Below are 27,989 nucleotides of genomic sequence, written 5' to 3'. Positions count from 1 at the left end.
GCTGGGCACAACCCTGCCCTGGAGACCTCTTGCTGGGTTTGCAAGTCTTGCTGCTTCCAGACAAAGTCCATGGCGGAGGGTGGAAACCACAAATAAGCCAAAATCCCTTCCCTCTTCTCTAAATGTACTCAGTGCTTCTAGAAGGGGACACAGGCAGCCTCTCAGCTGCTGTCCCATGACATTAAAGTGCTTCAAACAAAACAGGGTGGATGGAGGTGTGCTGCTGAGGCAGCTCCAGGGAAGGGGGTGCCAGCTCTGGGCAGCAGCAGGAGGGCTCAGCTTGGGCTTGGGGACAGGCAAGACCAAGGCGGACCAGCATCTGGCAGCCCCACGGCTTGCAGAGACAGAGAGCAAGTGGGAGAGAAGCTGATCCCCTACAGAAAACAAGCAGAAGTAAGACAGGAGGCAAAAACCCCAGGGGAGTGAGTGGGGAGCTGAACCCCCTTCCCCAGGCTAGACCTGGCTTTGTCAGGATGCTGCAGAGCAGGGGAGGGATACTGCCATGCAGCAGCCAGGCCCCCAGCAGTGAGGCTTGCAGCCACCTTCCCTGACCAAGCCCTGAGGCCACCTCTCCTGGTCCCAGCCTCTCTCAAACCCCCCCAACCCTGCCACCCCTGCAGCGACAGCCCACAACGGGTCATGTCCCAGCCTCAAGCCAGGGCACGCACTGCAAAAGCCATTGCCCCTAGATGCCTTCTGCCAGTGTATTGCTCCCCAGTCCCTCAACAGCCTTCTCACACGTACACAGGCCACACTGTCCTTCCAAACACCCCACTGCCACCCCACATCCCACACATGCTAAGGTGGTGCTGGACACTCACCTGTGCCATGGGCTAAAGCATCCTCCTGCGATGCAGAGGCACCTCCTCGACCAACTGGTAGCCCTAGAGCACAGAGCTCACCTTGTACCACCGGGTGCAACCCTGTGGAGCCATCGGTCGTGGCAGGCAGCTCTGCATCGGTGAGGGACCAACCCTTTGCAGCACCTTAGTGCCAAACCCCTCTCCCCCGTGCACCCCCATTGCATGCAGGTTGCCTGGCCACCCCGCTGCACCGCAGACGGGAAGCCTCGAGGCTTTGCCTGGCTCAGGGACCCCTCTCCCAAGGGGACCAGGAGATCTGCTGGGAGAGGGGACACCTGGCAAACGCCAGCCCCATCCAGGGGTGAGCAACCAGGAGCAGGACAGCCCTGGAGGTTTTATACCAGTGAGTCCTAAACAGATCGCACATCCCCTAAAGAGGCATTTCAAGCAGCACCTCCTTTGGGGGGGAACACACAGTTAAAAATACAAACAACTGCATTAAAAAAAATAAAACCAAATCCAGCAGATTAAAAAACAAAAACCCAACCTAAAAGAACAAACCGAGACAGAGGCTCAGGGGATGCAGTCGGAGGGCTGAGCCTTCACCCACATCCTGACAGGTCTCGGGCAGGAGGCAGCTGCATGCAAGGCAAGTCCTGGTGCCACCAGTGATGTCCCATGTCGCCCTTAGAGGAGGACACGTCCCCCCAGGAGGAGAGACCAGCAGCAAGAGGAGGAAGCAGGGTGGGAAGCTTCACTTACTGCACCCTCCAGCCATGGGGATCTGCCTCCGCTGAAAGCCCAGCAGCACTGGTCCCCTTGTGCGGCTGCTCCGGGGGCAATGCCCCTCTGCAGCACAGGCTGCGGGCAGAAGGCAGGGAAAGCAGCTCAGCACAGATGGCACGGAGAGGTGAGGCAGAAATCTGGCATTTTCACCATTGCCACCTCCTCTGCTCTGATTCTGGAGCAAATGCTCTCTGCCAGTGTCCCAAGCCAGATTTGAGAAAGGGAGCTGTTAAATATACAACCAACCCCAAACCCCTACCCTCCCTCCATGCACACAACCCACAGCAGCAGGACAGGGGACTGGAGGACTCAGAGAGCCGATTCCCCCCTCCAAGGAGTAGACATGGCCAGAGCTTCCTAGTATACAGCTGATGAGCAGAAAATGCTGACCTCCTGGGGGACCCTGCCAGGGGACAGGGCACAGGGACTGGCAGCAGAGCCCTGCCTGGTCCAGCATGAACAACTGCTCAGAAAAGGCCCCTGTTCTGCCTGCAGGACAAGCAGGAGCAGCCACCTTTCCCCAGGCAAAGGCATCGGGGAGTGTGAGCAGTACCTGGAGCAGACCTGGACAATGGAAGATACCCCTTCCCCAGCCCAGCACTACCACACAGGGGAAAACAGATCCCTTCAAGACAGCGCTCCAAGCCTCCTGACAGTCCTCCTCATCTCCAGTCCATGTGGCTCAGTCTCTGGTGACGAAGGCCACGCACATAAATAAACCCATGATCTGCTCCTCCGCTGCAACATGCTCATGTGGCTGCCACCGCCTCCGGCTGCTCCAGCTCGTCTTCATAGTCCGAGACATAGGACTCCATGCTCTGCCTGGCCAGCAGCTCTCTCCGGGCTTGAAGCCGCTCACAGCGGGGACAGCGGGTGGACTTGAAGCAGGATTTGTGGTAGCAGGCTTTGCACTCTGCGGGAGAGAGCATGGGTGAGAGCTGGCAGAGGCTGACACAGACTGCCTGATGCTCCGCAACCCGGGGAGGGATGCTCCAGGCTTGTCCAGGAGGACATTTCAAACCAAAGCTGTGGCAGAACAAGCACCAGAAGTGGAGGTCCAGCACCGTTCTGGAAGCAGCAAGAAGTCATGCTGGTCCCGGCACTGGCTTGCAAAGCCTTTGGGAGCACAGGGGAGAGGTTTACTGCTCTGCACAAGGCCCCTCCCCAAACTTTCCTGATTCTCCAAGGAAACAGTGACTGCCCCAAGATTGCTCTGGCACTGTGCCTGCCAAACCAAGGCTTGCATGTTGTCAGGAGCCATTTCAAGCCAGTTCAGAGGTTGGTCCCAAGCTGCAGGGACAAGCTCTGCTTGGCTGTTAGTACTGGACATTAACAAGGATGACTCCTGAAGGGGCCCAGGGATTTCTTGGCAGGCAGGAAGAGCACAAAGACAAAGTCTTCAGGCTCTCTCTGCTCTACAAGGCCAGCTCCAGCCATCGAAGCAGGGGCAGGGGAGCTGCATGCAGGCTGCAGCCTGTTCCGTAACCACAGCAGAAGGGAAGCCAGGGCTCCCAGACACCCGCTCGCTGCAGTCACAACCCAACTGCCTGCTTGCCACTGGGGCAGGCAGCACACAGCATGGTCAGGAAGAGACCTACACACTCCACCACTCCAGCAGCTCTGGCCAAACACTGTTACAATGCTGATATGCTGCTGTGATAACGTGGTGCAGAGACACAGTCCATGCACAGAGGCACTCTGGTCTGCCTGGCTCTGGGTCTGTACCTCCTGCTAGCACAAATGCCACTCAAACTGGAGGCAGACCTTGGTGACCCCAGGGTCTGTCCCCTCCCTGTTTCTCCCCAGCATCTCACCTTCACATATCCTGCACTTGTTGAGCTCAAAGGGGAAGATGATGTCACCCTCATTCTGGCAGAACTCACAGATGAAGCCTTTGGCTTGGCACAGCTGGAAGGAGAAAAGGTGAGGAAAAAGCAGCTAAATACTTCTCATCTCCCTGGCAAGCAGGGCAGGAGGTAAAGTGGAGCAGGACAGCAGGACATGGTGCCCTGCTCTAACCATGTGGGACAGCCCTTCCCCAGCATGGAGCACAGCAAGGCAGAATCAACATGTCAGGGGTGGGGAAGAGCCAAAACGGGGTAACAAATATCCCCATGCTGGGTCAGAGCTCTGTGGAGCAGGCAGGAGCAGTTAGCATTGAATTAGTTAATTTGGTGGCTGCCCTGCACGTCAAAGTCCTCCCCATCAGTTATCTTTGCAGCAAAGTCTGCTCCCAAGGGTGCTCCGGAGGGTGCGGAGCTGTGCAGGAGGCAGACAAGGAGGCCTTACCATGCACTTCTCAACATGCAGGCTGCCTGCCTTCAGGAGCTCTGTCAGGCGAGGCACCAGGTCCCCTTTCTTTGTGGCACTGAGGTCGCTCAGCGAGTAGAGGTGCAAATCCTCCGTTAAGTGGCCAGGCACCGCATCAAAGGAGTCCAGGAGGCTGCAAGGCCAGAAAAAACAGAGCTCAGAGCAAAGCAGCTCCACTAAGCTCCCTCTCTCCACTGCTTCTGCCTTTTCTGCCCATGCCCTCCCCTCTCCCCAGCTCATTGCACAGGCTGCACAGATGCCCAGTGCAAATTGCCATGGGACAGATCCAGGACAGCAAACCAGCTTCATCTCACAGCCCAGGACTTACTCTTTAGCTAGCCGGCATGTCTTAAACATGTTCTTCATGTGGAAAAGCTGGATTCGCAGCAGCTGGAGAGGAAGCAGACACAAGAATCAGTAAACAGAGCATGGTCCTTGGCCAAGCAGGTCTGCTCCGTTTCCTACACTGGTGAAATGACCGCTGCTCCTCAGCTGCTGCTCCCCTGCTTACCAAAGTGTTTACACCACACAGGGCAAAGTGAGCACAACCACTGTCATATGCTGCAGGAGACAAACTGAAGCCCAGCTGGACACCAGGCAGAAATTTCTTTTGAAATTCTTACATTACTGGATAAACAAGAGGTGAATGGAAACCCACAGTGCTGAGGTTTTAATCCTCAAAAACTGAAATATCTGCTTCTCCCCAGCTTCCCTGGAACATGGTTTACAATTGGCAGCCACTCGCCTCACCCAAACCCCACTCAGGAAGGCGTGGAAAGGGTCTTACCCACACTTGGTTGAGAGACTTTACTTTCCGGTACAGGGCAGGATTGATATCCTGCACATTGAAGAGTGGGTCACTCCAGATCTTGCTCAGCAGGTCTTTGGAGAAGTTGCTCACATAGTACTTGCTGAAGTCCCACTTGCGCAGGATGCGGCTGGGGATGACCATCTGGGCATTCTCGTGGCAGCACTGGCAGAAATACTTCCCCAGGTACTCACAGTACCGCAGCCGCTTGATGTAATCTGGCCAAACCCAGGCAGACAGGGAGGTCAGCCGAGACACGGGCTCTGCCCAACCACATACTAGACTCCCAGCGTTGCTCAGCATTTCCAACAAGCAAGGCACTCTGCCTTGCTGGTACTTCCTCCAGCCCCAGAGCACTCAACACCGGGCTCTGCAAGCACCCCTGCCAACAGCAAAAGCATTTGGGACCACAGTCCAGTCTCATGCAGCCACATCTACCTATACATTCAGGAAAGAGGGCTGGTCAAAGAGCTCTGCAGCTGTACCCACAACAGAACCTGCTGGGAGCTTTAGGACCCCAACAGATGACCTTGCCCTCATGTAGGCAAAGAGCCTACATCTGAAATGCCCTCCAAAGGACAGGCTGGCTGCTCTTTGCCTCCACCAGCCCCGTAACCTTCCGGAGAAAGAGGCTCCCCTGGGGGTGGTGCACACCAATGTGCAGGCAGAGCTGGCAAAGGCAGTGTACCACTTCCCCAGTTGACCTTGTACTGAGCTTTGCCACTGCCCACCCACTCTGCATCTTCCCACTTGTTCACAGGTTCTTCCCCACTCTCTAGCTATGGGTCACGGACCCAGGACTCACCAGGATCGGTCCGGATGCCACAGCCTGCACACCGGTAATTCTGCTTGGCCACAGCCACCTTTCTCCTGCCCAGAGACAGAAGACAACATGCGTGAATCCAGCCCTGATGGCACCTGGCACCCAGAGGACAGGCACTGGCACAGGTCTGGATGGCAGAGAGGGCCACATGCTTTGCCACTCAAGTGCGGACAACAAATCCAAGGGGAAAAGCCCTGTTGTGCCCTGGTGCACACCAAAGGCACTGACTGCAGGCACTGGCTCCATCTCACAGCACCAGCTGCTGGTGGTGACCACCGTGGGATTTACCAGGCTCAGAGCACAGAAGCCCCAGCGGTCAAGCGGGAAGGAGAGGATAATCAACCTTGGTGTTGATGGAAAAGCATTGGAAAGGGCAGGTCCCCAGAGAGCCCTCGGCTGCACGGGTCCTTACGTTGGGGCTGGGTGAACATTGAAGATGATCTGTGGTCGCGGTGGGGCCCACTCCAGGTTTCCACGCACTCGAATCCTCAGCTTGTAGATGTCGGCATGTTCTCCATCGTCGGGAGAGATGGGCAGAGAGTCAGGGATGGGCAGGAGCTGGGAGAGGCAGGCAAGAGGGTCAGATCCCTGTCTGGTACTATAAAGGCAATGCACCTGGCTGGCTTGCCAGAAACCTGCAGCTGCAGCCCTCTGGAAAACTGTCAGGCACCGAGCTGCTGCTCCAGCTGAATGGGGGCTGGAGAAGGGATGTCCCCAGGGATTCGGGCACTCTGCTGTAGGAGGCTGCAGTGGCAGAGCCCTACTCGGCTGCACCCATCTCCAGAGCCCGGACAAAACCCCTCCTCCAGCTCCACAGAGGGATTACTGGGTCTAGCAAAGGCCCTCGGCAGTGGGCTGAAGCCAGGGGTTCAGGGAAGATCAAATGCAATCGGTGACCAGGGACTCACACCCCTACCTTCTGTGGGGCGTCGTGCTCAGGGACCAGCCACTCCAATTCAGAGGCGGCCGGGAGCTGCATGCCCTCAAACTGCTTCAGCAAGCCCATGGCCACGGCCTCTGCTGAGTTGGAATTGAGGAAGGAGTGGGATCTAGACAGTGAACGGAATCGTTAGTACCAGGTCTCACAGCTGTGCCCTCCACACAACCCCCGATGCCGGTCCCAGCTCAAACCAAAGATGTTCCCTTCAACACTGGTACCTTATTTCTGCACTGCTACACAGGCTTAAAATCCATACATGTGATTGATTTCTGTCTTTGCAGCTTCCCCCAAGCAAAGCTAGCTAATGGCACAACAACAACTGTTTACAAAGGCAAGCAAAACATATCTTACTTAACAAAGCCTGTGCCTGTTTGCAGGGGAAGCTGCAAAGTAAGAGCCAGTGTCTGTACGAGCCAGAAGAAACTGCTCTCCCAGTATGAACCTACCCAAGAAGCTGCCAAGCATGGACACAGCTTTGTACCTCACCCAATGAGCAGAGGTGACCCTGCATCCCAAAGGGATTTTGCTTTCAGAGCATTAACACAGCAGCTGTGCTTAAAACAGGTTGTGATTCACCTCCCCACAGCCCCCACCTCTCCACCCCAGGGCAGTACTGGGAAAGGACTGAGCACTTCATGTTTAAGCTGCTGCTGCACTGCGCAGAGAGTTTGTGAGCGTCACTGTGTGCCAGCAGTTCCACCTCTGGGTCACAGCACAGGTGGCAGCACCATGTAGCCTAACAGGCCGTCCCAGCTGAGAGGGGGGAGGCAGGGGAGGCTCAGACCCAGCAGTGAGTCCAGATGCTCCAGGTTGTGCCAAGGTCCTCTCTCCCCAGCATCTTAGCTACTAAGAGGTACGGGCATCTCTCCAGACGCCAGTCCATATCATATCTACCTCACATGAATATCCTGATCATCCCAGGTGCTGCTTAGCAAATTTAAGACTAGGACCCAGTGCCCCATTGCTAAGTAAAGGGATGGAGGGAGGGATGTCCACTCCAGTGCAAAATAGCATCTGATGCACGTGGAAGAGCACAGTAGGACAGGAAGGGGAACCTGGTACCAAGATGGCTCGCCACGAGTTGAAGACGTACATGGACTCCGAGGACAGAAAGGACTTCCTGCTGGAGTCTGGGTTCCTCTTGATGTCTGCATCTGAATCACAAACAGACAAGGTGAAATAGATGGGGCAAGGCAGGGGGATACACTCATTTCAAACCACAGCTTCACTGTAAAACTCATCAAACTGTTCAAAAGCATGTGAACTACAGCACCAACTTCTACCAGTGGCACTGAGCAGCTAGAAGTGCAGTGTAATCAGTCGCCTGTCAGAGTTACAAGGGAAGGAGATGGTGGGATGCTGTGAAAACAGTGAGCCTGGGGTTTGGGGGAGACAATTGGCTGCTGGTACAGGCTACACACCAAGTCCTAGCAGTGACATGACCTGAACAGTACGCACACAGGAGCTAGGAGGGCAGGACAGCAAGGTTAGCAAGAAGGTTTAGTAGCTCTCTACACGCAGTACAGATGCTGCAGGGGATTAGCAATATGATGCAGAGCCCTTCTCTCTACTTGACCGCAACTGTAAGATCAGATGGTGGCCATGCCACAGCTTGTCAGTGACTGCACAGCCGGGGCTGGCAGCCTAAGCCCAGCACTCCAGAGACACATCAGCATTCATGCAGAGAGCGGGCCAGCAGTCACATTCCAGCCCTCTGCAGAGGCCACAGACCCATCTCCTGAGGAGGGAGAGGGCCAAGATAAGGTGCAGGACACTGGGGTCCTGCTCCCTGCATCCCTCCTCCGTGCCAGCCTTGGGTACCAGGCAGTACCCAGCAGTTCCTTCATCACTCATCTTTCACTCCAGCAGGTTAAACCCTGACAGGGAATTCATCTCAACAGTGGAAGGACCCTGCGACAGGAGACTTCCAGCAGTAAAAGGCAGGCAGAAGCAGGCAGAAACCCTGCTTCATTGCAGACAGACTCCCAAAAAAGGGAAGGAGGGCATGCAAGGGAGAAGTACTACAGGTCAGGACAGAAGAAGCCAATGCCACAACCTTCAGCCCAACAGGTCTCCTGTTTTGTACCTCTGGGGAGCTCTAGGAACAGGGTCTGCAGTGACCACACCACCCCCAAACACAGGCTTGCAGCTCGCCCCCGATCCAGTGGCCCAGTGCCGCAGCTAGAGGGACAGCTCAGAGTGCCTGCTCCTCCACCCCAAGCAGGTCGGCTATAGCAGACCCACATAGAGCCCATCCGATCCCAGCCAGGCACCAGCCGCACACTGAGGCCAAGGGAATCACAGCCCGACTGAGCAAAGAGTGCTACCCCCAAGCCATCAGCTCCCCTAGGAAGAGCGGGGCTGCCCTGGCAGCAAGGGGAGCAAGTCCTAGTCTGGCCCCTAAATTTACAGACTGACACTAGCGGAGTTCAGCATGGATGCTTGACCCTCCTTGTTTGACATCCATTGCTAGAAACAGGCACAGGAAAGCATCCTAATGCTAAGGAATCTGCACACCTACATCACGTGAATGGACTTCTAGCTGCAGAAACAGGGAATTCAGGCAAATGTAGCCTCCTGACCATGTAGGGCACCGGCCAGAAATACCTGCCATGCTCTGGTGCCTTCAGCTCTGCACAGCAAGGTGCCGCATGGTCCTAGACTACAATGAACATGAGCAAAAAGCAGGGCACACGCTGCACAGTGTGGGCCAAGTGTTATGGGGTGGCAGAGCCAGCATGCTCAGGCACTGGCATTATCTCAGGGATGGCAGAGGGAGCCAAATCTGACCCTAGGCTCCCACGGAGGCTAGCACTGGAATCCTGCTGCTGGTCACTTCCCAACCTTAACTGCAGACACTCCCCAAAAGCCTCCAGTTAGCTGCCCAAAACGCCTCTCCTGCCAATGCTATCACCAGGTAGGATAGTCCCCAGGAGGCTTGTGAACAGTCCCCAAACCCAGGGATGTCACCCCAGCCCCCGTATGCCAGCTTCAGGCCAGGATGAGCCCCCCTGGATTAAACCCCTGGGCTGTAAACACAGGACACAGCAGTGCAGATGGGGAAGCTCTGAGCACCAGCATCTCCAGCAGGAGCAACACGCTGGTGCTGAACACTTGACAGGAGAGATCAGCAGCAGCCCACGTAGGCTGTTCCCTTGCTAAAGCAAACAGGGAGCACATGAAGGTTATTTAAATGAGGCCAGCAGACCAGAAGGATTATCTAGTAGTACCGTAAACAATAAAAACACTAAGCAAGACATGGCTGCATGTGATCCTGGTGACCAGGGCCTCCAGTGTGAACAAACTGCCTGTGCCTCGTCTGCTTTCACTACTTCTCCCTCCAGGACTTTTTTCTGGAAGGATTCTTCTCCAAGTCAAGTCTGAGCAGGACGGGAGGGGTTGGCCGTGGTTCGGATCAGAGCTATGGCATGCCAGCTCTGCCAAATGAAGCAGGATAATGCTCCCCAAGGCACCTGGGATGGAGACCTAGTCCCACACTGTAGAGGACTCTGCTCTCATCCAGCCCAGGCTCAGCCTTCAGCAGCTACAGAGCCACAAAGCTGTGCCATCGCCCTGCCAAGTCCTACCCCAGGCAAGGCACATCTACACCACAGCAGGCATGTTTCGTATATCCAAAATAGCGCATGGCAAAACACCCTGGGGGATTGAGCCCATGGCAGAGCTCCTCTGCCTCCTCTCTGCTCCATCCTGCCATATCATCCTGCCACAGCTTTTCTTGTTGACACCTGGATGATACTGTTCACAGTTCCTAAATCAGGCAGATTTCTGAGAAGTGTGCACGTGCACACACACACACCTTGCACACACACACACGCGTGCCACAGGGGAACACTGCGGGGTACTACCTGAGAACAAGGAAGCCATTGACACTGAGAGGCCGTTCTTGGACATTTGAATCAGGTTAGATCCATCGTTACCATCTGTATAACACGGTGATGACAAAACAGTTGACTTCAGTGCTCCGGCCAGGCCGAAGAGAAAGGGCATAATACAAGATCAGCACTCACACGAGAGAAGCCCAGAACCAAATTCACACACCCCTCTGTGGGCTTCAAAACTGAGCCCAAAATCTAGCCCTCAGGGACTGAAAGGAGGGCTTTGCTATCAACAGTCAAGAGACAAGAAGTTTATAGCTGGAGACGGGACTGTTCCATCTTCTTTTAAAAGTCAGTGAGATGGAGGTACTGCTGAGAAGTAAGTCATCCACCTGGGAGGATGATCAAGGCTCTGAAGGAAAGGGACACCCAGGGACCCAGACAGGTCTCCTGTGGATGATAAGCTCAGCCACCCAAGCTGCCAGGAATGGAGACTACAGGTATTACAGGTCAGGATGTGACCAGCGCCCACCACTGCCACCCAAGAGAAAAGTGATCAGAGCTATGGCTCCTTCTGCCTGGGGAGGAGGAGAGCAGGATGGCAGCTCTCCCCTCTCTCTAGCTGTGACAGCCACCATGTGGACCAGGCAATGAAATGGAAACCAGCCAGAGGCACTGAATGCTAGAGGGTTACAGAGGATTTCAAAGGAAAGTCATGCACTACATGAGGGAAACTGGTCACTCTGCTCATGCTCAGAATTCAGCCATTTGTTTGGGAAAAGCCATCCTGAAGGCCAGAGGGACATGCTCTTCTTCAGCAGGACTGACCTCAACACAACTACACCAAGGAGAAGTCTGTCTCTATGCAAGGAGCCAACACATCCATTCCCTCCTACCTCGGATCTCATACTCTTCCACATCCTCTGCAGAGCCGGAGTCAGAGAGCCGCATGGAGCCATGGGAGCTGAACTGGGACCCACTGTCTGTTGCCACAAGACCTGGGAGAAATGCAACACAGCCAGGCTATCAGTGGAAGTGGTCCGAAGGGTCACTGTCAGCTAAGGGAGAAGTTGATAGCCAGGTGTGGCCAGGGCAGGGAGGGATGGAGGTCAAGGATGGAAAACACTATGGGTTCAAAATGAAATTACATTCCGTAACACAGCGCCAGCAGCACGCAAGCATTATCAGTGTACAGTATCAGTCCCATTATGGTCTTCAATAGCAGCAGAGTTTCAGAGATCTCTGCAGCACCTTGGTAGCAATATGACTGTTTCCCACGAATGGGCAGGAAGGCAGGATGCTATAAGGACAGGCAACAGACAGAAAACCCATGTCCCACTAGCTGATGAGCCCAAAACACATCACCCACTGTCTGAGCCCAACTCCTGGCAGGTAGGGAACAGGTGCCTAGTGCGGATCTGCTGGCGCCGAATGCGAATCTTTTGTTTAAGCTCCTGGATCTCCTTGTCACTGTCTTCCTCCTCCTCCTCTAGCTGCCGGCTCATCATGTTGCATTTCATCAGCTCAATGGCAGCGATCAGGGATTCTGAGATGCTGAAGTGGGCATTCTCCTGCAAGGCAAGAGCAAAAGCACTCAGGGCTGTACCATGGAGAAACTAGGAAGACTTGATAAAATCTTGTTCCCCACCTGTGACAGGAAAGAGCTTACTACTCACAGAGGGTGGTAGAAAGACCTTAATCCCTGTTGACCACACGAAACCTGACTCTTCTATGAGGACCTAGAAACTAAAGCCTTCTTGTGCACCAGAATACTCACAAAACACAAGGGGCATCCTACAAAGAGGGTGTACAACACATCCACTCTGGGGAGTCAGCATATGTCCCTGAGGAGCCCTAACATGTTGCAAAGCTTCTGTGTATATGCTGGATGGGCAGATCCTGGCTGCCAGGCACCATTGAGGAATTCAACCTTGATGTTCTGTGTGCAGCTCTATAGTAGGAGATACTACAGGGTTATCTTCCCCACTGAGGGAAGTATCACTGAACCTGCAGTAAGATACACTCTCCAACACACACAGGCTGCTGCTGCCTCCCTCACCTTCTCCAAGTCGGCACAGCTGCCAAAGTCCTGCTCAGAGAGGTAGCTGATGAGGGACTGCCCTTCTGAGGGTCTCCTGAACATCCCTTCCCCCGAGCTCAGGTACTGTCCAGAGTCTAGAAAAGCAAGAGACAAACATATGAGGGAGGGACCTGCTGCTACCCCCATGCTAACGAGCCCTGTCAGTGCCCACCCAGCATCCCACAGGGAGGTGCCAGAAGCTGAGGCCACTGCAGCTGATGGAGAAGCCTGACCAGGAGTAAGCGTCCCCGCAGAGGCTGGCTGTACTCACCGTACTCCATGTAGAGGGAGCTGGGTGTGCTCAGTTCACTGCTCTGGGTGGAAGCAGAGACTGGCTCTCTCCCTCCACCTGGATCACCGTGGGACTCTGGAAGGGAAGATAACACCAGACACAAGTCAGTATCCCAGAGGTGCCCAGCTGTTCCACAGGGTGAAATGAAAGGGGCTCAGCATCACACAGGCAGGCACAAATGGATGGGAAGCAAGGAGGGACATCTTCCTGCTCTGTGCCATGGCTGAGGGCAAGCCCAGCAGGGGACAAAACTAGAAGGGCATTGCAGACAGGAGAGAAGAAAGGGAAAGAAAGAGAGAAGCTCATGAGAGCCATGGAGCAGTCCAGTCCTGAGCCTTCCTCTCTTTACCCCCTAGCAGAGCTGGGGGACACAACAGGCTCCAGCAAGCACCTCTGCCAGCCCCTTCTTCCTGCTGGAGCATCCCCAAGGGAAGTGTTATCCCCCAGGGCAGAGTCAGGAGACAAGGGGAAACTTGAGCAGCCAAGGGATCTGTGGGGCTCCCAGCCCTGCAAAGCAGCCTGGACAACAGTGGACGGAGGCATCTGAAGGACATGCTCTTGCTCAACTAGAAGCCAGGGCTCCTCGCACACAACCCAGGAGCCTGGGCTGCAGAGCTCAAGGTGACCCACACAGGCTGTGGGCAGCGCTGTGCCCAATCCACACACTGTGGTGCAACTCTCTGCCAGGCTGAGCCAGCGGGGACTGCCAGGAGCTGGCCTGAGCACAACAGCTGGTGCTTACAGAGAGCCACGGCCCGGGGAGCGCCCGGATGGAGCGGCTGGGTGATGGAGGACTGCCGAAGGAGACTGAAAACACCCCGACTGGAGCGGGGCAGGAGCATACGGGTGCGGACACGGGGCAAGCGCCGGCTGACATCCCGAGCACAACAGAAGGGCAATCCCATCCTCTCAACCTCCTACTCCTCTTTGCTCCCAGCTTCGGGTTCATAACCCTGAGGTGGCTGGAGGCTCCTGAGGCCACCGACACCAGCATCTCCCTGCCAAGACTATGAAGCAGCAGCCACCAGAATGAGGCTTGGGAGCCATCAGGGTGGGATGCTCTCACAGCTAACTGCTGCAGCCTGGCAGGGCATCCTGCAGCCACCTCAACCCTGCTGATCACCAGCACAGAAACCACCTTGTGATCATCAGCCTGGGGGATGCCATGCACAACAGAGCCTGCTGCTGAAGGGTAAAGCAAGGCAGTGCAAGGCAGGGATTGACATCTGCTGGAGCAAGACAGAGGGCTGGACACGTCTGTCTGAATGCCCACCACCTCCAGGAAGGAGCCTTCCCAGCCACAGAGCCCTCAGCACCCAGATGTGAGCTCGACAAACCCAGTGCCACTGTTCAACAGATGCAAAAGAAAACAACCCATTTTTTAGAGCTGCTGACTCTTTCTGCATGTGGGGCAAAGGGATGGCAGCACCCCAGCACCTCTGCCTGGGGAGAAACCTGGCCTGAGCCCAGAACAGCACCCAGGAGTCCTGGCTGTGGACGCAAGCACAGCTGGCTGGTACACTGCTGAACTCAGCCAACATCAAACCTCCCTATGCCACAGATCCACTAAATCAAAGGAAAAATAAGATGTTCAAGCCCATGACTGCTTAGCTCCCAGCCCTTATTCGCTAGGTGAGAGACAAAACCTCTCCTGGCTCCTGAGGCAGTGGGGTGGAGGGAAGGGCAGGGGATGCAGCTCAGGGATTCAGTGGCCAGTGCTCCCTAACACCATGCAGGGGAGCTGGGCGCCCTTCTGGGTCTGGTCCACTGCCCCCAAAACCCAAGCTGGGATCTTCAGTCAGGTTGCATGCATAAACCTGACCACGCTTCAAAGCACCAGCTGGGACACAGGGAAGAAAGAATTTTTTTGGTTTTCTAAATGGACACTAATGGGTTGATGGAAATCCTGAACTTGATGCAATGATCACTAATGAAGGGCTGTTATACTGGCTCCCAAACCTGCCACTGGGTCTTCTATTATAATGGTGATATCCCTGAGGCCTCCTGGGCAGACAGAGGAGAAGGAGGGCAGCGTTAAGGGAGAGAAAACAGAGACAGACTGGTTACTACTCAGCAAGGACCTCCATTTCTCCCATGACGGCAGCACCGGTGAGGCAGACTCCCACAAACTGGTTGTCCCCTCACATCCCACTCCCCCCCCGCCATGCATTCACCCACTCAAGAGCACAGAGGGACCCAGCAGGTTACCAGCAGGATGACATCCTACCAGTAGGACGAGCCCAAGCCCCAACCCAGTCCCCTGCCATGGCCCCATGCCCCAGCCGGGCAAGGCCAGTGGGGGAGCAGGACAGCTAATGCCACAGCATCACTGCCATTTTCTAAGTTTTTGGTAAAAGCTGCCAATACTAATAACAGACCGGCCCAGGGCATTCTGAGAAGCAAGATGTCAGCCCATCACTCCAGTGCAGAGCAGGAAAGCTAAGGGCAAAGACTAAATTTCCTAACCGCTCGTCTACTGTTCCCCTCGCCAACCTGATCCATGGAGACAATAGGGTGGCCAGCATCAGCCTCCCAGTACCAGGGACTCCCACACCCCAAAGCCATCCCAGAAAAGCTGCCCCATTACCGTGCAATTTCCCTGAAGCCACGTTGGTGTCAGAGTGCGAGCGCACGTGGCTCTTCTTGAGGATGCCCTGCGGAGCTAATGACTGTCCTTCTGAGAAGCTGGACCGGCGCAACAGGCTCAGGCCCCTGCTTCCACCTCCGCTTGCCCCCTGCTCCCCCAGGGATGACACTGAGTCCAGCTTCTGGGAACTGCTGGAGGAGAAGAGTTTGGAGCTACTGCTTTTGGTGCTGTTGGTGCTGGCACTGCTGCATGCCCGGCCCCGGCGCCCCGAGTTTCCAATGGCCAGGTACTCCGGCCCATCGTTAACATCGCTCTGTGGATCATCCTGACTCCCTGTCCAAGTGTCCTCGCTCTGGCTGGTGGTGCTGGAGCTCATCTCGCTGGCCGGAGAGAAGGGGTCTTTGGGTGAGGGGACGTGGAAGTGGGTGACAGAGCCAGGCTGTTCCAGAGGGGACCTGCCCTCACTGAAGGAGGAGGACCGGGTAGACGGGCAGCGCTCCTGGAGCTGGCTGGTGCTGGAGCTGACGGAGGAGCTCGCTGGTCTCCTGTCTGGGCAGAGGCAGGAGCAGGATGTCAAACACCCTGGCACAAGCATACCACCCTACAGCAATAAGCTAGTGGCTTCACACCAGCATGCCCACGCACCATGGGCAAAGGCCAGGGATCTCCCTCCCATCATGGGCAGAGATCTTCTCACGCCCATCCACCACAACGAATCAAAGAGCAGAAAAAATGGCAAAGTCTTTTCTGGGTCTATCCTGAGCTTCCCAGCCCACCCTCGTTACCTGAGAGGCCAGAGGTGGCTGGATGGTGCAGGCTAGAGAAGGACCCAAAGCAGCGCTGCTGCGTGCAGCCTGCAGCAGGGACATATGGGGATGCGGGAAGGGCAGTCAGGCTCTGACTCTTCGTCACCGGAGGTGGACCGTCGCCCTTCCTGGTAAGCTGAAGAGATGTGGCATCATTAATAAATCAGCATTTACAGGGCACCATGTCAAAGGAGCAGCCACAGAAAGGAATCAACCTGAGAGTGCCTGGTCACCAGTCAGCAAAGGATGAGGCAGCCCTGGGGGCAGGAGAATGGGAAGGGACAAACACCCGCAGAAGGGAAGCAGCTCTTTGTTAGCAGCTATGCAGCAGGATCCCATCAGGAAATTACCAGGCTCTCAGTGAAATGATCCAGGCAGCCCAGCTCCCTAGGCAGATGGCCCTCCTGTCCTTCAGCGTCGTGGTCACACATCTCTCTTGTCCCAGCAGAAGGACCTGACGCACACAGGGATGGCAGTGACGTGCCGGCCAGCTGAAAGAACACAGTCCCCATTTAACGAAGCCTCATTAATTGCCTTCCTCTGGGGAGCTCTGTGCAAAGAAAGCAGCTGCTGTTCCCTCCTCTGGGGAGGGGGCAGCTGGCACGGGGCTGCACGGGGAGTCACTGGCGTCACCAGCAGGAGTGGGCACCCAGGTGTCCTGGGGTGCTGCTTGTCCCCTCAGAGGGTGGCTGTCCCTCATGACCAGGCAGCTCTGCTTGCTGGCCCTGAAGCCTGCAACTGTTGTAGAGGGATTGAGAGGTGCCTCTTACAAGGAAGCGGTCCTCAGGTCCTCATTCTCAAATCCTCAATGCCAGCCAGAACCAAGGTGCCCCACTACAGGCTCCACACAGCCACCTTCCCTACCCTGACCCCTGCCAGGCTCGTGCAGGCAGCACAGGGACCAGTTCACCCATCTCCTCCCCTCTTGAAGCAACTTTTGCGACTTCCAAGTCCAGCCCCTTGTCCAAGGGCTCCGTGTGCCTTGAATGAGACCTCGCGCGAGCAGCCACAGCCAGCTGGCGTCTGGGGAGAGCCAGATGTAAATGCCGGGATCTCAACTCACCATGGAGGTATCGATCTGAGCCAGAAGCCTGGGGTTGTTCTGCTCAACAGCCTCCAGGCACTGCAGCATGGCCGTGACGTGGGCGTCACTGAGCAGGAAGGCAGTGTCTGGGGAGAGAAAACTGCTGCTTGGGGGTGTCCCTCTCACCCACACAGTTTCACAGCGCTGGTTGCTCACAGGCAAACCACCTTTTCTGCTGTCCCCCCTCACTCCCACATGGCTTGGAAATGCCACCAGCTAGATATTTTCCTAATAAGAAGGAAAAGGCCCTTTACTTCTCTTTACCTGCATAGAATTTCCTGATGTACTGCCGGTTCCCCAGGAGCGGTCTCAGCTGCGCCGACAGGCAGTGGCACTGCAGGCTGTGCTGCAGCCACAGCTGCGCGATGGCCTGGTCCCCCGGGCCCTGCAGGTCAGGCTGGCTGCTCTCCTGCAGGCTGATGAACTGGAAGGGATGGCAGGCACAGGTTAAGGCACGCAGAGGCAAGCAGGGGTTGTTCCATCGCACGGCTTTGGTCCCCCTGATAACGGCAGCTTTCCAGAGCTAGTCACCACCAGCAGGAAGGAGGACGCGTCCCAGCAGCTCCCCAGCCACCAGGCAGGCAAAAGCACCAGGCAGGAACAACGCTTCAAAGGTCAGCCAGCAACCGAAGTCCTCCAACAACCACCAGCACTATGAATTTCTCTTGCACGCTCTCCCACCCGTGTGCCTCGCCCCTGACCTGGAGGGACCCCACGCTCCCAAATCCAACCCAATCCCAGTGGTGACGGTCATGTTCTTGCTGACACATTAACTGGGGAAGGTTACAGCAATGCCTGAGCTGCTGCAGCTTGAAGAGCTGGACTGGATTCACACCCCACATCCCCCCAGCAGCAGGCGAGACATAGGGGCCACCAGTGGTCAACCCCTTGCGTCCATCCATGGCAGGGACCATGGATGTCAGCGTGGGGCAGCCGAGGACCAGGAGCATCCCCGTGTGCCAGTGGTCAGCACAAGCCTGGAACGGGAGAACCAAATGCATGGTGAAGCCACAACCCCGCAATGGGACAACCCAGACCTTTAGAGATTTGCACAGACGCATGAATCACCCCTGCACACACACAAGCACCACTTGTGCCGGTTCCCTTGGTGATGCCCGCTGCACCCGGCTGAGCCGAGCTGGAGGCTGGCCTGGGAGAAATAAGCAGCCGATTGTCTCAGCCCAAGCCACGCCGAGTTCCCAGGACATGGCTTATACACAAACACAGGGCTGCTTCAGCCTCCACAAGCTGTGGAGCTGCTTTACCCACAGCAGGCCAACATCAAGGCGCTGCTATCCCACTGGTGAGGCTTGCAGCCCAGCTGCCCCCTTCCCTCCCCGCTGGGCACACAAGGCCACCCCACCAGAACCCACCTTCTCCAGGTGATGAGCAGAGCCAGGACTCAGCCAACGAATGTCCTTCACAAACTGCCAGTAATCCTTCTGTCTGCAGCACACCTGCCCAAGACAGGCGCAGTTAGATACCACCACCCAAGGTGCAGTTAAATGACAACATCCCCCATTAGCCCCTTGCTACCATGAGAGGACAGCCCCTAAACCTGGCAAGATGGGCCAGAAAACAGGCAGAGGAAGTGCAGCACTGCTTTACAGAGGAGAAACAAAGCAGTTTTGTAGATCAAGGGACCAAGTCAAAAAACATTGGTGTGATGTAGACAAGCTGTATCCTGCCCCTCCCACAGTGACCTCTCAGTTGTGGTCAGCCCACAAGTGAGCAGCCAACAGATCCCCCAAGCTTGTCTTCTTCCATCAGGTAAGACCCCAGTCCCTCATACCACGGAGAAAGGAGAGGTCTCGGGACAGGGACGGGACGTGGCACCGAAGGGCTCACACCCCTGCTGCAGTGCAATAAGGATCCCAAAGGCCAACTGCAGCTCATCAGTGGATGACGGAGCAAAGCCTGCACCTCTCCTGCCAGGCAGGCAAGGGCACACAGACAGGAGATGGGAACAGACCTCTGGTACCAGCTGCGCCCACGGCAAAGAGCGTTTGGGGGCTCAGCTCTGCCCAAGTCCTCCCACTCACTCCATGCATGGCAGTGTCACGTATGCATCCTTGGTCCTTTGAAGGTCTGCCAAGTTCAAGGTTGACCGAGTTCCCACATCACTGTTCCCCTTCCTGCCAGAGCGGGACCTGGTGGGGAGCCCTGATGCCTCAGCACCGCAGAGTCAGACCTTAGCGAGGGGACACGAAGGGCAACATGGAAACGCATCCCAGCAAAACCAGCGACCATTCCTGTCTTCTGATGCAAGTCACCACTGAGGACACCAGTACGGCTGAGCACCCCAGGTAAGAAATTTGGCATTGCATTTCCATCAGCTCTTTGCTGCTGTTTGCCTCAGCTTTATTCAGACAATAAGTTAGTTTGTTCTTAGTTATTCTACACATTAAAGAGGAACTGCAGCAGAGTTGCTGTTTTCCTCACCACCATACTGGGTGTAAACACAGCCCTAAAATGTCTTTCTTCACCAAAAGGCTGATTTTTTTTTTTTTTTCCACCATCTCTATTTCCTCTTTCACAAGCATCAGAGGAATGGGTTCTGTTTTGTGGTTTATTTGTTTGTGAGGGTTGGATTGGTTTTTTAAGACTAGAGAACTAACATGGCAATTTTAGTCCTCTAGACTTAATTGGGGTTTTATGGACAAATAAATAAAGTTCACTCAAAAGTTTAAAACCTCTTACCCTAGTTCTCTTAACATGTACATCTGGATTTTTTCACCTTTTTTTATTTATCCCCAGTTGTAGGAAATGAGTTGATAAGAAAATAATAAGTAAAAGGAAGTGTTTCACTGGAGCAACTATGAGAAAACTGCTGCTAGGAAGCTGTATTTTTACAGGCCTCCCTTTGCAGCTGTTACAGCCTGACTGGTATCACATGTGCCCAGGCAAGGGAGACATTTCTAAGTAAAAGAGCTGCCTTTGCCTATAGTAAAAGCATCGAGGAAGGCAACACACCATCCTGCTTTGCAGGTCTGGCATGAACTGTTACCGATAGACAGACAAGTATAAATCATTTAAATCTCACTTCCTGAAGCCTATCAATAGCACGTCTATCAGAAGGGCGCACTGCACTCCTCACATGTAAAAGGTAGCTTCTCTCTCTGCTGATCTTCCAAAGAAGGTCCCTGGTCCTCGGGACTAACGGGAACAGAGCAGTACTGTAATGAGTGCTGACTGCAAACTTAAGAAATCCAGGGAGCAAAGCACCCTGCTGGGACAACCTGCCAGCCTGGCTCTTTCTGGAGTCTCATTAGCTCAGGGGCAGCATTGCACAGATGCGGTTTTTCTGCTCCTGGACCCAGCTGGCCCATGCAAGCTGCCTGGGGCTCCTCTGCATCGCTCTCTGGGTGGCAGAGCTGCCGATGGGAAGGAAGCCTGCCCTCAGGCACACCCTGCAGACTTGCTTCAACTTTCCATTGTAAATTAATTGTGCTGGTAATTGCAAGCTGAAGGGGACATCTTCAGGCCTCTGCACACAAATGGGAAAGAGAAATTCTTCCAGGCAGCCATGGAAGGGGGAACGGCTGGGTGAGCAACTGCAAGGCAGACGAGGGCCTGGAAAGAGAGATCCCATTCATGCAGAGCGTGGATTTGGCTGCCAGCTCCTGTTATTAACACAGCTAACCAGAAACAGTAAAAGATGCGAGGTTTCTCTTGCCAGACCTCGTTGGGGAGCTGTCCAAGCGCAGACGATATGGGGCTGACTCATTGCAAATGCGACTTTATCGCTTGGCTGCAGCAGGAAGAAAGGAGACAGGAGCTGGCCTCAGCAGAGGGGCCACAGATACTTAGAAAAACCACGTCGAAGGTGGATGAGACAGAAAGAACACACACCCAGGTCCCTCTGACAATCACAGCACTTGCCAGGCAAGGTCAGTCCCTGCTTCGGTCATTTCCCACGCTGCTACAAGCGTTGTACCCGCTCTGTGCTACGAGCACTGAAGCGAGCTGCGGCAGACCCGACTACCCCACCTGCTCATGACAGGCACTGAAGCTGGAACAGACAGACAGCAGTGCTGGCAGGACAGAACCCTACCTTGTCACGGATGAGCCCATGGTAGAGGATGCTGTGCATGTCTCTGCAGAGTCGTTCCAAGCCGCCATACTTGGACCAGACATTCGGGTTGCTGGTGGACACCAAACCTTCCACTGTGGTCTTCAGGTTGCCTAGCAGCTTCCAATGCTCCTTTCTGCAGAGGAACACAACAAGTTGCATCAGATAGACAGCAAGAGGAGCTTCACAACAGGACCACAGTATTGCACTCTCTCCAAGGAGATTCTGGTCAGGCTGAAACTTTTGGTGGTCCAGAAGCTAGCAAAGGTGAGCTAAAGGACTTTACACTTCCCTGTGGTCTCCCATGCATGGTTTGTGGACAAGAGGCCATATTGTAATGATTCTTGTGATGACTGGTAGCCATTACCAATGTGGTCTCAGGAGACAGCCAGAACAAAGACTGATGGCTCCTGCAATATACCACTTGCTTAGTACAGGCCAGCAAAGCTGGAGGACATGTTTCCAGCCAGCCCCTTGCTCGCTTCATTCACATGCTCTATCAGAGACTATTCAGAGCAGCAGCCTGCCAGGAGTACAGCAGCTGTAAGGCAACGCATGATGTCCAGAACATCTAGCAGACACTGGCCGCACTGCACCTGCATTTACAGAGAGTGGCACTCCCCAAGCAATGCGCGCTGCATCGAGCACTCCAGCACCGTCAGGATGCAGAGATGCTCCACTCAAGGTTGGTAACTCTTCATCTCCATAGCTGCTCTCTGGCTCCTGAGCTGCTGTAGGTGCAAGTTGACTTTCTTGCAAAAGCATTCATCATATTCTGGACAGAGATTAGCAAAGTGCAAACTGCAGGTGTTCTCTAGAGCTTGCACAGCTCTTCTCATTGATATCATGCCCCTCGGCTACCCTGCATACAGCAAGAAATCACCATTATCCACCATAAAGCAGGAGCGACGGTGCAGAAAGCTAACGCCATTTGCCTATGCAAAAGCAACTTTGGGGAAGGAAGCTTTGGATGACTTGAGGTCCCCGCTCAAGCTGCTTGACAGTGTTGCCAGAGGAACAGCAGCTGTCAGAAACATGTATTCAGAGAGAAGCTAATCTCTCAGAAGCAACAGGAATGTTGCAAGGTATATTTGGGGGTGTAAATGCCAAAAAAATATGCCTCTGCAGGGTTTTTAACAAAAGCACCCGAGGTGACAGCTTAGAATGAAGGTCCAACCTTTCAGCTGGCGAGAAACAAGCCACAGTGTTTCAGTTGTTAATCCCTCCCACAGCCAAAACCAAACTGGATTTCCAAAGCAAAAGGAAAAAAAAAAAGGAAAATAAATTTAAAATAAATAACATTATTTAAAACTGCTCTCATTTTCATCCTTTGTGGATGAAAGTGTGGGCTGCACACTTCTGCAGCACAGAGAAGGATACTAAAAAGTAACATAATCCTGGTATTTAAAACTAAGCTTTTCTTGCCAATACTCTCTTTCTGAGACTTGTTTGCTATTGCCAAACCAATTAAGTGAACAAGCAGATCATCAAATATTGGCTCTACTTCAAGCTCCCCATCCACTCCCTTTGTGAGGTCTCCTCAGGGAAGCCAACCCATCCCACCAGCAAAGCTTGTCACCCTGACAGCACAGGAGCTCTAAACCAGAGCTGCAATGCATATGGAAGTATGTATATGTTTATGATGTACTTAGACTAACAAGCACAGTCAGGGCTTTATCTCAGTACAGACTGAAGAAGAAAGCATGGATATAAATCAAAGGCAGCTTTCTGAAGGAGATCTGACTTGAGGAAGGCACAGAAAACTGATCCAGCTCTTCTGAATTTATGGGCTTTTCCCATCCCTGCCCTGAGGGATGCAGATGCTCTTTGACCGGGGAACAGCAGCCAGAGCTTAGAGTGGCATTGCCGTTCTCCGGTCAAAGACCATCTGCAGCCACTGAACTCAAAACTTCACCAGCTCCTCCCCAAGATATTTCTAACGCTCAGAGTTAGGAAATGCAAGTGAAAGCTCAGCCACGCCATTGATCTTCCAAGTCAGTGAGTCAGGGGAACTCCCTCCCATGTTATTTCATGCTATAAAAAGCAGGCGATGAACACAAGGATGTGGGGGCAGGACATGGAGAGCTGTGCCTTTCCAAATGAACTGTCTCATTAAAGGAGTTGTGCATCTCCCCAAAGGTAGGCAACCAAGATCCAACAGACTAGAGTCACAGCTCCCTCCTAGCACAGAGAAACTAAGGTTAAGCAATCCTAGAACAAAATAACCTCAAAATGTTAAATCACTGAACTCGGAAACACATAGGGAATGAGCAGCACAATGAAAGCACCTTTGCAGAGGTGATGCAGAAGCTACCAAAAGTGAATTAAAACCCTGTAAGACAGTAAGAATCCCATGGGACTTGTTGGCTCAAAGCAGTTCACAGGTTGGATGCACAAGACCCTACTGATACCCAAAACCCAGCTGTTTCTGGGCTGGAATACGGTAGATACTGAAAAGCATACAGTGACACAAAATTGAAGAAATGAAGACCCATACAGCTGGCTGCAGGTGGCAGGGAAATCGAGAGGGCACAGCTAACCACATTTTGGCTTTGACCAGACTTGTTGGTTAACCCTGAATTAGCTGCAGAGTTTGCTCCCCTCCCATGGACAGAGCCTGAGCTTGGGCTGCTCAGGGATGGAGAAAGCCTGAGTCCCAGCTGCCCTCAAGTTCCCTGTTTCAGCAGGTGTTCAGAGCAATATTAAGAAAGCTGCTTGGTTTTTTCCAAATAAAGAGAATTCTCCTTTGCTAGTGCTGAAGAAAGCCTGACATGGGGTAAGGCCAATTCATATCACATCATGAAAACACCCTGACTTACAGGATGGGTAAGGTGAGCAACAGGGCCCAGAGAGATCACAGTACACGAGCAGAGCTTCCCCTGCAAGAACCACACATGCTTCTGCTCTCCTGTGCTAGCAGAGCCTCGTTCCCCCAGCCAAAAGGGCTGAGGGTGTTTGCAGGGGTCATCGCTAGTGGAGCACTGGTGAGATCTCAGCCACATCCCTCTCCTTCCTTAAAGATGACCTCTGATCCAGCCTCCAATTTTAACCACCAGCTCCACAAAATTGGCGCTGGGTCTCCTTGTTTTACCACCACAAACTCCATCTTCAGGTACAGCAACATTAACCCACTGTCAGGAACTGTCCCAGAACCTTTTGCACTGGAGTGATAAGACAGAATCCGGCCTTGAAGCAAGAAATGGCTTAATGCTGCTGCTGCTGACAATGACAGGGAAACACTGCTTGCTCTCCCAAGCTTTCTCAGTCCCTCCAGGCCAGCAAGGGTAGGAACTTCTCTTGGTCCAAGTCAGCAAAGGTGGCTCACAGCAGAGGCAGGAAGCCATGCTGCTGACTCAGGTGAACTTCTTCATTTAAAATAAAACCAAACCCTAGTTACTTTCCAAAACAGAATCACACGGGTAGCTAGTATTTAAAAAAAAAAAAAAAAGCTCATCTTTCTTGCAAACAACTGCTGAGTGTCTCCCGGTGCTCTGCAGGAGACATCTAGCAATGGCTGTTGGAACCCTGTCCTCTACCTGGAGGAGTCTCTCGATCCTTCTTAGCACACTAAAGAGGTCGGGCTGAGGATGCCGAGGTCGTGGAGGAACTTCTGCCAGATCTCCAAGGACATTCCCACGCTGGCTGTCGGTTCCTCCTGCAGATCCCGAAGGCGCCGTGTAAACCACTGCTGTGCACAGCCTGCTCCCGCCTCGCCATCCCTGGGTCTCCCAGACAACCAGCAGCCCCTTCCCTGGGCTCCCCCGCCTGCTCCTCCAGCAGGCTCGGTACTGCTGGGAAAAGGGATTAAAAGAAAGGCAGGCTTCGTGTAATTCATCCACAGCGGTGGGGAGTGGCTGACGAGGCAGAGGAAGCCAGAAGAGCTCTGCTAGCCGGGCAGGTCAGCCCTGCAGCACCCAGGCAGGGAGAGCCAAGCAGCCTGGCTGGGAAACTGAAACGCAGGGTGGCTTGCACCAGTAGTAAAAGCTTGCACTGGTATAAAATGGGGGGCACAACCACAAAAAGCTCCCCCAGCAAACACAGCCCAGAGCTGCTGCTTGTTGGAGCACTCTTGCTCTGCACTGGCAAAGGATGAGGGAAGAAAATAGGGATTAAAGGTGTTTTTCAGCCTTCTCCCAGCACGGCAGATAGTTTTACCTGCTCATCCTGGCGAAGCATCCCACCAGCAGATGACCACAACCTGTTGACCCAGGATACTGTCCATGGGGCTTCAATCTGCACAGGACCTGCCTGTGACAAGCATGCAAGCAGCCAGAGGCAGCGACAGGCAGAGCAGACGCCCATGGCAGCCCACCTCCCTGGGACCAGCCGCTCACCTTCCTCCATTGCTCCCAGCACAGGGACCCTCTCCTCTGGCCCTGCCGTCCCTGGGGCCCTTGCCGGTGCCGGAGCCGAAGGCGGCAGCTCTTTGCTAACCCGCGTGGCTGACCAACGGCCCCTCCGCTCCCCCCGGGACTGCTGTGTCCTCCACACCACCCGCCCGCCGCTCCGAGGCACCGAGAGCCCCGCTCTCTGCCCGGCAGAAGGAGAGCGCTAACCTTCCTGCCGTGCCTCGATGGACATTGGCGTTACAGCCCCTGCTCTCTGATGCATTTCAGACCTGCTGCTTAGGAGGAGAGACAGCAAAACCCAGCACGAGATCCTCATGCTCCTCTCCTGCACCGGTAGAAGGATGGACTTCAGCAAAATAATTTTTGCTTCTGCGTTTCCCGTGATCCATGGGAAGACGGATCTGGCCACCTCTATCCTATCGCTATCAGTCACAACCACAACCTATAGCGAAGTGGCACCTCACTGGGAATTAAAACGCTAAACCATTTGCACAAAGGACAACGAAGCTGCGCAAGGCCCATGCCAGGATCCTCCCCAGTGCATCAGTGACAGCCAGGAGAACAAGCAGGCCCTCTCGTGTGCCAGCACCAGAGGGGATGATGCCCTCCTCATCCCCGGGGGAGTGCTGGGGTGGCACCACGTCAGCTCTATTAGTCACACAATGGTAGAGTCTGGTAGTGCAGGACTTGCACTTGCAAAGGCAAGAAAAAGCACAAAGATGATTCTGGAAAGAAAAAGAAGTGAATGCAGTCAATTCCTTTTGCCTTTCTGAACCTGCTGGTCTGAAGCATTTGCTAAAGAGGGAGAATAGCTTGAACCATGCAAACCAAAAGACACCCCACACCTGCACTATAGCTTTAAAAGCACCGGCAGCATTTTCCCGGCTGATATTGCCAGCAGGAACAGAGCTGCGAGCTAGCTGAGCCCCTCAGATATGGAATGCTTCTCTCCCATATCAAGTTTCAGCTGCTCCCTCCTCCCCAGCCAACACTCTCGTTTCCATCCAACACCCACCCTGCACTTCAGCACCAGGGCAAAAATGAAACACAAAGCAAAGGCTAAAGACATGCAAAAAACTGAATCGGACTCATCACCAAAACACCTCCAGGGAACAACTGCTGCTGCTTTTATAAATGCTAACAAGAGAAAACATGCCTAAAGCACAAACGAAGACCACGCAGGCGAAGCCACCACAGCACGGCCATTCTCACCGCCAGCCACGTGCAGGCGCAGGGCCTCGCCTTCAGAAATAAAGAGAAGCTGACGATTTCTTTTCAGCACCTAGAAGGGGCGATGCAGCCGACTGCCAGGAGGGTAAGGAGACATGATCCAAAAGCAGCAAGCTGCAGAGCCACCAGAACGGCAGCGCGGCGTCGGGGCGGGATGGTTTTGCCCTTAAGCGCAAGGCGTGCGAAGCAGAGGCTTGGCAGCTGCTGTCTTGGCCAAGGCTGATGGAGAGTTGCTGTCTCCACCATGGCGGGGACAGAGCATCAGGGACTGAGGGCACACGCGTCTGTGGCCGTCACTGTCCCTCCAGTGGCCAGGACGCTTGCCCAGGGCAGGGAGCAGAGCGATGCGCTGGTCCCCGGGTGGGTGACGGCGGTGACACGCTGCTCTAACAGCCCAGCTCACAGCGTGCTTCCACCCCACGAGGGACCGAAGCGGGGGCAGCCGGCACGTTCTGCAAGCGCCGATCCCCACCCGGCACCGGGGGGTTTGTTTCCTCCCAGACCGCCCCCAGGTACCCCCCTCATCTGTACCTGGGTGTGCGCACACCCACTCCCACACACACCCACGCAGCACACGAGCCCCCCAGGGGCACCCCGGGCACCCCCGCGCATCCCCAGCGCTCCCCAGGCACCAAGCGCACACTAGCAACTGCTGCCACCCGTGTTTCTCGCACGCACATCCCGTGCTCCCCGCCGTGTCCTCGATAACTTGCACGCGCACCCCGTTACCCCACGCGGACACCCCTTGTGCGCGCACACACACGACCCTACCCCCCACGCGTGTCTTGCCCCTGGTGCCAGCACACCCGGCGTGCCCCTCAGTGCCCACACGCTCCCCCGCGCCCCCGGCACAGGCACACACGCAGAGCAGCGTGCCCTGCCCACCCCCGCCATGTCATGCCTCCCACGCGTGCCCACGCAGGCCCTGTCCCGCCGCACACCCGCACCTCCTCGGCGTGTCCTGCCCCCACACACGCACCCACCGGCGTGTCACACACACGCACACGTGCCGCACACCCACCCCCCCGCCCCGCGATGTGCCAGGCCTCCCGCACACGCGTGCAGCGCTCCCCCCGCGCACCCTGCCGCGTCACGCCTTGCCCCCGCGCGACCCCTACCTGCTCTCCGCGCGCTCCTCGCGGGGCCCGACCTCCATCCCGGGCGCGCGCGGCGCCACCGCCGC

The 27,989-nt window shown here is 54.9% G+C and overlaps 1 protein-coding gene across 5 annotated transcripts; it reads right to left on the bottom strand.

The window, feature by feature from the left end:
* Positions 1 to 27,982, bottom strand: KIAA0226 (KIAA0226 ortholog). Of its 5 annotated transcripts, XM_010573045.1 has the most exons (23): positions 24,764 to 25,015; positions 24,381 to 24,592; positions 21,210 to 21,363; positions 18,529 to 18,612; positions 17,420 to 17,579; positions 17,135 to 17,241; positions 16,422 to 16,562; positions 16,051 to 16,207; positions 15,266 to 15,814; positions 12,658 to 12,753; positions 12,366 to 12,481; positions 11,676 to 11,877; positions 11,203 to 11,304; positions 10,337 to 10,411; positions 7,564 to 7,624; positions 6,447 to 6,579; positions 5,943 to 6,088; positions 5,513 to 5,577; positions 4,687 to 4,925; positions 4,228 to 4,289; positions 3,879 to 4,032; positions 3,404 to 3,497; positions 1 to 2,502 (listed from the first exon to the last, which is right to left on the bottom strand). In XM_010573045.1, the coding sequence occupies exons 2-23, from the start codon at positions 24,569 to 24,571 to the stop codon at positions 2,339 to 2,341; spliced, it is 3,252 nt and encodes a 1,083-aa protein (XP_010571347.1). In that variant the 5' UTR covers positions 24,572 to 24,592; positions 24,764 to 25,015; the 3' UTR covers positions 1 to 2,338. The 5 variants fall into 5 exon arrangements, with proteins under 5 accessions (XP_010571347.1, XP_010571349.1, XP_010571351.1 ...); XM_010573047.1 differs by lacking the exons at positions 24,381 to 24,592; positions 24,764 to 25,015 and adding an exon at positions 27,925 to 27,982; XM_010573049.1 differs by lacking the exons at positions 24,381 to 24,592; positions 24,764 to 25,015 and adding an exon at positions 25,784 to 25,927.
* Positions 27,983 to 27,989: the final 7 nt, after the last annotated feature.

The sequence above is a fragment of the Haliaeetus leucocephalus genome, unplaced genomic scaffold (genome assembly GCF_000737465.1).
Source record: "Haliaeetus leucocephalus isolate CR32 unplaced genomic scaffold, Haliaeetus_leucocephalus-4.0 Scaffold362, whole genome shotgun sequence".
In the NCBI taxonomy this organism is placed as follows: domain Eukaryota; kingdom Metazoa; phylum Chordata; class Aves; order Accipitriformes; family Accipitridae; genus Haliaeetus; species Haliaeetus leucocephalus.
This window is presented reverse-complemented; position numbering and strand designations above follow the sequence as displayed.

Bases quoted from the DNA above. Each gene is read 5' to 3' on its own strand.
- KIAA0226 (XM_010573045.1), bottom strand. From the start codon at position 24,571: ATGGCTTCCTGCCTCTGCTGTGAGCCACCTTTGCTGACTTGGACCAAG. The intron at 16,208-16,421 runs GTAATTTCCTGA...ACATCTCTTCAG, and splicing joins ATCATTTCACTGAGAGCCTG to CTTACCAGGAAGGGCGACGG. The intron at 3,498-3,878 runs GTAAGGCCTCCT...TTCTCCTTCCAG, and splicing joins TGCATGTTGAGAAGTGCATG to CTGTGCCAAGCCAAAGGCTT.